The 9213-nt window shown below is 37.8% G+C and overlaps 2 protein-coding genes across 4 annotated transcripts; one reads left to right on the forward strand and one right to left on the reverse strand.

Annotated features, from left to right (window-relative positions):
* Positions 1–1429: 1429 nt before the first annotated feature.
* LOC103844102 (UDP-glycosyltransferase 74E2) lies at positions 1430–3864 on the reverse strand. Of its 2 annotated transcripts, XM_033281487.1 has the most exons (3): positions 3175–3864; positions 2287–2956; positions 1430–1683 (listed from the first exon to the last, which is right to left on the reverse strand). In XM_033281487.1, the coding sequence occupies exons 1-3, from the start codon at positions 3817–3819 to the stop codon at positions 1622–1624; spliced, it is 1377 nt and encodes a 458-aa protein (XP_033137378.1). In that variant the 5' UTR covers positions 3820–3864; the 3' UTR covers positions 1430–1621. The 2 variants fall into 2 exon arrangements, with proteins under 2 accessions (XP_033137378.1, XP_009119126.1); XM_009120878.3 differs by lacking the exon at positions 1430–1683 and having other exon boundaries at positions 2082–2956.
* Positions 3865–6812: 2948 nt separating this feature from the next.
* LOC103844101 (BTB/POZ and TAZ domain-containing protein 3-like) lies at positions 6813–9165 on the forward strand. 2 transcript variants are annotated; one of them, XM_009120875.3, is made up of 5 exons: positions 6813–6908; positions 7486–7721; positions 7939–8069; positions 8154–8774; positions 8856–9165. In XM_009120875.3, exons 2-5 carry the CDS (start codon positions 7491–7493, stop codon positions 8983–8985), a joined length of 1113 nt encoding a protein of 370 aa, XP_009119123.1. In that variant the 5' UTR covers positions 6813–6908; positions 7486–7490; the 3' UTR covers positions 8986–9165. The 2 variants fall into 2 exon arrangements, with proteins under 2 accessions (XP_009119123.1, XP_033137380.1); XM_033281489.1 differs by lacking the exon at positions 6813–6908 and having other exon boundaries at positions 7414–7721.
* Positions 9166–9213: the final 48 nt, after the last annotated feature.

Raw genomic sequence — 9213 nt, forward strand, 5'->3', positions numbered from 1 at the left:
GGAGAATATATAGTTGGACATAGGATTTCACAATCCCAACAATTGGGGTATCAGACCGGTTTGACGAAAATTTGCAAGAAGACCAAAATACCCTTCGAGTAGGAACGGGACTCATCGAGTTAGGATTGAGAGGTGTGTGTGGCAGAGATCAAGTCAAAAGATTTTCGAAGTCAGTTGTGGGACACGAGATGAATGTGATCTTTAGTTTGAGAGGGAGAATGTGAGATAACAAACTAAGTCTCACATTGGATAATTAGACAAAGAGTGTCTAATATATAAAGAGATGTCAAACTCTAATAGTACGAAGTCTTTTGGAAAGAAAACCAAAAGTAAATCTATACGGGCCAGCTTCTAAGACCCAAAATAGACAATATCGTACTAATCGGAGAATATAGAGTTGGATATGGGATTTCACAATCCCAACAAAAACGACATTAAAAAGGTACAAAGTGAAGTTTAATTCGTAAACGGCTAAATGTAGCGCCATATGGCCTTTGACAGTGGATAAGGCCGTCACGTTTTAGCAGCCTTTAGGGTGTAAATTTCTTCTTTTTAAAAGTTTCAGGTGAATTTTGTAAAATGTTCCTTGTAGATTGGTATGGGGAACGGTTTGTGGGTGTGTATAGTCAGTCAACTTTATGAAGTTTCAGGTCAAGTTAGAAAAAAAATTATTGGCAGGTAGTCAATCATTGAAAGCGAAATTGTGACTAAAAATGTCACATAGAGTTAAAAACATGGCTGACACGTCTTGATTAATAACATCTTAGAGCATGAATGGGGAGCATATAATAAGTGGTCGATACACACCAAGTGGAAGGACTGCTTCTCTATTTCCATTCAACAATTTATTTAAGCTAACGTTAGACTGCTTTTTTAAAATGATAAAATAATAATGAACCACTAGCAGTTCTATTATATGAACAAAAGTTACAGAACCACTTTCTACAGTAATATATAGCAAATCCAGAGTGTTTCTTGTGTGTAGAACCACTGTTCGTACTTTTTCTTTTTTAACTATAAGAAATAATATTTCTTTGTGATTGTAGTATGTTTTTTATATCCTTACTGTTTCGCACTTGTGTTCATAATATATCATTTGAAAATTGCACTACTTTATCAAAAAACAATATTGTTTTTTAATCATCCAAATTATAGATATATATATATATATATATGTGTGTGTTAAAACTAATTTTCTATTATATTCTAAATTAAAAATTTATATTCATTGCATTTTTTTAAATAACCATAAAAGTAATTAAAAATCAAAATAAAAGTTTAATTCTTAACGAAATTATTTTAAATTTATTTTATACCGCTTTTATCAATTTCAATGCATCCAAAACCAGGCACATATTTAATTTTAAAACTCAAAATAATAATATATATACTTAAATCATTTTTCTTATATTTGAATAAAATTATACAATTTTCATTTGTAAAGTGTTTTTAAAAATAAATAGTATTATAATTTCTATAGATTAATTTAGATTTGTACAGTACTTTGAACTACTTTTTATTCACTTTCACCATTCAAACATATATTTTGTACCGCCAGATCCGCTTGATCCACTTTTGTTCCGCTCGATCCACTCTTGTTCCGCTCGATCCGCTTGGTCCGCTAGATCGCAACGCTTGATCCGCTAGATCCGCAACGCTTGATCCGCTTTCTCCATTCGGAGCCTTAATTAACTCAAAACAAAACAAATTTGACGACAATTAACAGTGGAAAACAATCTTACTCTTTAATTTATAATTTTGAAGTAGACAATTACTTTCTAAAAGCAGATTTAACTGGAAAATATAGTGGAAATATCAGCTATTACAAAAAAATTAAAATAATGAAAAGACATATGAAATGGTAAGAGAAGTTTCAACCGGCGCAACTTTCAGGGCTGTAACACCTGTTACCAAAATGTTGGTTTAAATTTGTAAAGAAGAATGAAATCATTTTATCATTTAAAATTATTTTTTCTCTTATAGAAACCTTAACATCTTCTTGCCGATGAGGATAGGCATGATTAACTCCGATCTCTTACCCAGGATTTTTAATTTATGATTTGACACTTTTATTTTAACACTTTTCAGCTAAGAGACAGTTTTTATATATTTTATTTAAAAGACGGTTCTTAACTTTTCTAAGTTAAAATCTAAGAAAAGTTAAGAACCGTCTCTAAACCGAAGTTAAGAATCCCAATTAAGAGACTGGATTAATGATGTTCTAACATAATTAAACTCTTCAATAAAACATAGAAACAAACTCATCGATGCTCTTATCAGAACTACCTCCTTCAGAAACAGCTTCCAGAGCCAACACTTTCCACTTCTCAGCATTCCTTCTCATCTCTTTCCCTTTCTCTCCTTCCATAACTTCTCCCACACATCTCACAATCTCATCTCTTCTCACAAACCCATCAGCTTCTGCCTTAACCCTAACCCCAACCTTCCACACATCCTCCATGAACTTAGCATTCGTTGGCTGATCTGTCCAATGAGGCATACCAATCATTGGAACTCCTAAACTCAAACCTTCCAACGTCGAGTTCCATCCACAATGTGTCAAGAAACAACCCACAGATTCATGGGCAAGAACTTCAAGCTGCGGACTCCAGCTCACAAACAATCCTTTCTCACCGATTTCCTCTACATAGCTTTTTGGAATCTTGTTCATCTCTGTTTCTCTCACAACCCATAAGAAGAAACATCCGCTCTGTTTCAGACCTTCTGCGAGCTCCATCATTTGATCTTCTTTTAGAATCACCAGGCTACCAAAAGATACATAGACAACTGAGTGAGGCTTCTTTAAGTTTAACCACTCCATGCATTCAGTGGATTTTGCAGTGAAGAGACTAAATCCGTAGCTTTTATCTTCCGACAGTCGCTTGTCTAAATACATCGATGGAACCGTTGGTCCTATGTTCAAGACTGGCCACAAGCTTTTGACCCATTTCAACAACTAAAAAACAACAAAATAAAATAAAACAAATTAATCATAATCATTTACATAGATAAACATATATAGGACGATAATAAAAACAAGGCTAGAATAATCTTTTTTTTTAAACAAATCTAAGATTTTATATAATATTTTTAAAAAATATCTCTGATTTAGTTCGATATTTTCCTTAAAAGACATGGACATGTTCCTATATATGTGGTGGATATATTCAGTACCTTTTCTTCCAAGTTATCGAAAGTGTTGCACAACAATATGTCGACTCGGTCAATGTTTGAGAGCTGTTCGACCACAATCCTTAGTATCTTCGGGTAAGAGGACGATTCACAGACGTAAGACGGCAAATCGTTGGCACTCAGCATAGGAAACGCAGGGAAAGATGCTAACGTCGAGGGACCGTGCTTTGTAGACGGTACGGAGAACGATCCCTTGTGAACATGGTAATAAATAACCGAGACAAGCCAAGGTTGCGTGTAGAACGAGGCACCTTTCAAACCATGATCATGAGCTACATCAAGAAGCCAAGGCAAGGTGGAGTCGTACACGAGAGCCCTAGGAGGATTCTCCAAGAGTTTCATGTCTTGTATCAACTCCGGTAAGTGTTTTTTGATGCTGGTGTATACTCTGTCGATGTAATCATCGAGGTCTTGTAGCGGGTCCTTGCCTTCTTGGGAGCCACTGGGTATGGGGAAGACAGTGATTGCGTTATTCTCTGTTTTGTAAGGTGGAGAGGGTTTGTCGGAGACGAGAACAAGAGTGGACGTAAGACCCTTTGAGGCTAAGCGTTTGCAGAATTGGAACATTGGAGTAAGGTGGCCTTGTACAGGGAAAGGCAAGACGATAACATGAGATCCGTGTATCATTTTTGTGTTTTCTCCTTTGTTATTGGTTATACTCTGGTTTGATGTGTGGAGTGTGTTTAACTGTTTATATAGAGCCAATAAGATTGGATTAGATGATTTTTATTGGACTACGTCTTTGTTGGGATGATTCCTTGGACTAGAATCCAAGAAGGGTAAGAGTTCTGGTCGACCAAGAAGCGATGATAATGCAATAAACCAATCTATGCTGATATAACAATTGTAATTTTATTATAGTTTTACCTTCTTCTTTCTTTTGTCAACTTATGGTTTTACCAATAGCATGTGAAAAAGTACGATAGGATCAGGGCCGTGCCTGACTTTTTTGGGCCTCCAAGCACAAAATATATTTTTGGCCCTTCAATTATTTATTATGGAAAAATATTAAAATTTATGGGATAAAGAATCGAACCCCAACCCTTTGTAGGAAACAATTGAACAAAGACCAGTAGAACTAACTAGATTTTGTTGAAAAAAATTGGTCCTTAAAATACTTATACACATCAGGGCCCCAAGCATGTGCTTGATCAGCCTATAGTCAGGCACGGCCCTGGATAGGATCGGTTGGTCATCTTCCATGAGAGAAAGAGAGCTGCATCTCAGCTTGTTGGGTTTTGTTTTATGTTTTCTGTGTTAAAAAATATTATTTGACTGGTAGGAATCTTTTTTTTTTACTGAATAGGAATCTAACTTGAGATCTACAATTTTTTAGACTAATAAACTGATTGTACAATGTTTTCGATGCTTTGTAAAAAAAATTAAAAGTAGGGTAACAAAAAAATGTAAATATCCATGTGCGTCACTTGAAAACCAAATGAGAGCGACTTTGTCAGAATAATAAATTTTAGATTTTAGGGTGTTGATGAGATCCCAAAAAAGGTGTTGATGAGTTTATTTGCCAAATAATCAAAAAAAAAAAAATAGATTTATAGTGAAAGGCTAGAAGCCCTTTTCTCCTTCTAATCTCACTCTTTATATGATGCTAACACATAAGTTTAGATCAAACTTCTCTCTCTCCTTTTCGTTTTGATTAAGCGATAACACAGAAGAAAACTCTGACGAAGAAGAGCTAGCTCCGGCCACCGTCTCGACGGAGCCGGAGGCGTTTCCCTTCCTTCTTTGATCTCGTTTAATCTTTGCTCTCCTCTCCTCCAGTTCTCTTTGGTCGATATGCAAGTCACTCTGTAACTGTCGAGGCTTCAACCCGAGCTCTATTGCGCTTGACGGTGACGGAGTCTGGCCTTCTATGGAGTGACGGCGAGACTCACAGCGGGACGATGGAGATGGGAGTCGGCTTTTAGGGTTTAAGCTTTTGTCAGATCTGTTTTTCCTTTCTGCAGATCTCCGACGGTAGCTTTGTGACGGCGGCCGTGGCGAGGTAAGACAGCTCCTTCACCACGGATCTACCTCCCTCTGTGGCGGTGAGACTGTTGGAGGAGATTTGTAATGGGCGGTCGATGCGATCTGGTGTTCCTTGCTTAGCTTTCGATGTCAAGACCTGCCTTTTTTAGTCCAAATTGTGTTGTTCGGTTCTTAGCTTAGAGTTGGGATGGTGATTGTCGGAGGGATGTAGTTTGATCGGAATGCGCCATTGGCGATTGTCTGTTAGTACACGAGCTGAATTCTTATCAATAGGAGACTAATAGTTGGAGCAATTGGAAACCATCAAACTTCATCATCGTTTGTTGGAGCATCATGTTCTCTAGATGTTGTAGTCGCTCAAGTTTTAGTTTGTTGATGTCAAGAGTCCCCATGGTGAGAGTTGATTTAGCAGATTTTACTTCGTATGGTGGTGGTTGCAGTGGTCGCTTGCCGTTTCGTTTCTTCTTCCATGAGGGTGTCTGGAGTGGTTCGTTTCATTTGGCAAGGCTTCGTAGTCGTGAAGAGTTTGTTGGACTTCTATCTTGGATTAAGTGGGCGTTGAGAATGTCGCAGCCGTCTCTGAGGGTTGTGTGAATCTGAATCTTTTAAGGGTTCGTCCTGTCAGGTTATGAAGTCATAGGGTCTTGGTGTCTTGGACGTTATCGTGTGGCGGGCGTGAGCAGCAACGATAAGTCGTGGTGTCTTGGGTGCAGGAGGTGGAGTTTTTTCGTGTGGCGTGCTAGGGGCAGCAACGACAACTCCCGATCATTGGCCTCTACTATGTTTTAAATTTTGCTAAGTCTCCTTGTTTACTTTGTTCTTGGGCAATTGGTAATCTGTCTAGTTTTAGTCTTAGCTTTGGTCTGTTGTTTTGTTGCAAAGCTACCCCGGTGTGGGTTCTAGTTGCCGCCTTCATGTGGGCTCTTGTGTTTGGGGATTGTTATTTCATCCGCCAGTTGATGTATCAAACCGTGTTTCTTCTATGGAATGAATTTCACCTGAGAAAAAAAAAAAATAGTGAAAGGCTAGAAAAAAATAGAAAAAAAATGAAGAGAGAGAAGATGTGTTTGGTTAAATAGTGAATTTAAAGTTTTTATGTATATTAAACTACCGTTTCAATCAACAATTCGAAAAATGTCCATGGAGTTTTGTCGAATATCAAAACCCTATTTATTTCTTTCAATTCTTGTTTTTCTCCTTTGTTTTAAGAGAGCATGATAGGTTTGCATACTGTAAGGCTAAATTTGCTTTATATAATATGCACTCCTCTCGGACCTGGACGTTTATCTTTATAAAATAAAATATGTTGGTTGCTCAAAAAAAAAAAGGGATAAATTTAAGATATATCCCATTAATTGGATTGTTGCCAAAAATAAATAAATATCCATTAATCGGGCTTTCAAATAAAATTATTGGGCCAATGCTAACAAGGATCACTAACTTTGGTCTATACTCTATAGTGCAATTCAAGATCAGCCGCCATAATATGTCTTTCAATCTTTTCTTGGCCGCTATATATAAACGACGACGTTTTGTGTGCAAATTTGCTACTTCCCGCCGCGCCCTTTGGTTTCTCTGTATTGAGATTTAACGACGAAACCACTTGGCAACGAAGCTTCTCACCCTTCGCGTTCATTGTCTCTCCCCCTCTCACTCTCCCCTTACCCTTCAAGATTAATATTATCAGCGTTGAGTTCGTTGTTGACGATTAACGGATTCTCACTCTCTGCGTAAGTGAATGACAATGATTCTTTCCTTTCTTCTTTCTTCTTGGTTAACAATTTCGATTTCTTTGAGCATTTTCTGTCGTTCCACGTTCTGGGTTTTGATTACTTCCTTAAATGACTCAGAATCTTCCGTACAATTTTCACGTTTTGATCTGTTTTATCGAGTCACCAGGATGCTATTGTTCTTTGTTCTCACGTTTCTTGGTCTTCAAAATCTCTGTATTCTCTTTGATGTTCGTTTAAGTATGTTGGCAATGGTCTTGACAATCTCTGTATCTACATCTGTAGTCACCGTTTGATCTTTTTGGATTAAGACTTGCTGTCCAAGTTACTAACTTTGTGTTCTCTGTTTTGCTCAAATGGGATTCTTGACTTTTTTTTACCGAGTTTTGATTCTTCTTAAGCTATAAGATTGCACTGGATTAGGGAACTTGAGAGTTGAGATTTGACTCTTATGTTTCTGGTAGCTTATTGCATTTGATTGAAAGAATCGTTTATGTTCCTTATGAGAAAGAAGAAGAGTCTTTATTGTATATATATGCTTCTCCTGATGATGAGTTGATTATGTTTCATTCTACAGAAACAATGTCTAGTACCAAGATGAACATTCCGAAACCTCCTCCTCTTCCTCTTCCTCGTATAACCTACCAGCGTCCTCAAGCTTCTTCCACAAGGAACCCTTCCAGCTCATCATCACGCCTTGTGCCAAAAGAATCAGTAGCAACTTGGGAAAAGGTTTTCATAGATGGAACTGGAGGTGATACCAATGTTCACACCGAGGACAACTTTTATCTATTAGCCCATTCAAGTATCCTGGTACGTTCTTGTCATAACATGAAGCAATGTGCATGAGGGATGAGATAATTCTTTAGAATAGAGAACTAATTTTTTTTTTAATTTTTCTTTCACATTTCAAACTGATAGTTACATGTTTTGTACAAAAGGTTTTTTTGGATGAATAAAATTTAACATTTATTAGGAAAAAAAGTGCATGAAGGATATATAATAAACAAGGTGTTGTTGTCTTGTGCAGTCTGCAGCTTCACCTGTTATAGCGAACCTTCTCAATCAGTCCAGGGACCAAAATGGAAAACCATACCTCAAAATCTCTGGAGTGCCTTATCAACCAGTCTACATGTTCCTTCGGTTTCTCTACTCGTCCTGGTACGTCCTATCCTCTGTGTTCAAATGCTAGCTTCTCTTTTTTCTTTTGTAAAGCTTGCTTGACACACAAGAAAACACTTGCAGCTACGAGGAGGAAGAAATGAAGGAGTGTGTGATCCCTTTGATTTTTCTCTCACACATCTACTCGGTTCCATCTCTCAAAAGAGTCTGCGTAGAGGTTCTTGACCAAGAAGGATACATCAACAAGGAGAACGTGGTCGACGTGCTCCTGCTAGCACGAGCCTGCGACGCCCCGAGGATTTGCTTTCGATGTATCTCGATGGTCGTCAAGGACTACGAATCTATCTCTCCAACGGAAGGATGGAAAGAGATGATACGGTCTGATCTTCTCCTCGAACAAGAAGTCGAGGCGGTTGTCGAAGCGCAGGAAGAGAGACAAGAGAGAAGGGTAAAGCTCAAGGAGAAGAAGATGTATTTGGAGCTTTATGAAACCCTAGAAGCTCTTGTGCACATTTATAGAGAAGGTTGCGTGACGATCGGGCCTCGTGATAAAGCGCTTAAAGGAGGAAGCGAGACAGTGTGTGAGTTCCGGTTTTGTAAAGGAGTTGAAGGTGCGCTTCGACATTTCTTGGGATGCAAGTCTAGGGCTTCTTGTCCTCGTTGCAAAAGGTTGTGGCAGCTTTTTCAGCTTCACGCTTGTATCTGTGATGATGATTCTGATTCTTGTGAGGTCCCTCTCTGCCGGTAAGTCTCAGTTATAGGTTACAGATAAAGTCCAGTCTTGTGGAAACTGATTATAACGGTGATTTTTGTAAATCTTTGTAGGAGTTTGATGGAGAAAATGAAGATTAGGAAGAAAGAAGATGAATCTACAGTGCGATTGCTTGCGGAAAAAGTTATTACAGCCAAGAACAGTCTAGGGCCATTCTCTGCACGTCTTTTTGCTTTGGTATAAGACAGGTTTTAGAGTCACTAAAATGTAAATATATTCAAGGGAAATTGATATAGACTATGTGGTATATTGCGCAAGAAGAAGGCACACAATAGTCTTTGTAAAGAAGTTTTTGCACCATTGTACACATTTGATGTGTATGTATTATGTTAGACGTCAAGATATACACAATATTGTCCTAAACGACTTTAAGAGTTTAGAGGAAGACAAACGATGTTGAAATTATTGACT

Source organism: Brassica rapa, chromosome A10 (genome assembly GCF_000309985.2).
Source record: "Brassica rapa cultivar Chiifu-401-42 chromosome A10, CAAS_Brap_v3.01, whole genome shotgun sequence".
Classification (NCBI taxonomy): Eukaryota; Viridiplantae; Streptophyta; class Magnoliopsida; order Brassicales; family Brassicaceae; genus Brassica; species Brassica rapa.

Excerpts from the sequence above, each read along its gene's own strand:
- LOC103844102 (XM_033281487.1), bottom strand. The coding sequence starts at position 3,819 with ATGATACACGGATCTCATGTTATCGTCTTGCCTTTCCCTGTACAAGGC. Across the intron at positions 2,957-3,174 it reads TCGATAACTTGGAAGAAAAG|TTGTTGAAATGGGTCAAAAG; the intron begins GTACTGAATATA and ends GTTGTTTTTTAG. Across the intron at positions 1,684-2,286 it reads GGAAGCTGTTTCTGAAGGAG|GCTCCGAATGGAGAAAGCGG; the intron begins GTAGTTCTGATA and ends GAGTTAATTAAG.
- LOC103844101 (XM_033281489.1), top strand. The coding sequence starts at position 7,470 with ATGTTTCATTCTACAGAAACAATGTCTAGTACCAAGATGAACATTCCG. Across the intron at positions 8,070-8,153 it reads CGGTTTCTCTACTCGTCCTG|CTACGAGGAGGAAGAAATGA; the intron begins GTACGTCCTATC and ends AAACACTTGCAG. Across the intron at positions 8,775-8,855 it reads TGTGAGGTCCCTCTCTGCCG|GAGTTTGATGGAGAAAATGA; the intron begins GTAAGTCTCAGT and ends AAATCTTTGTAG.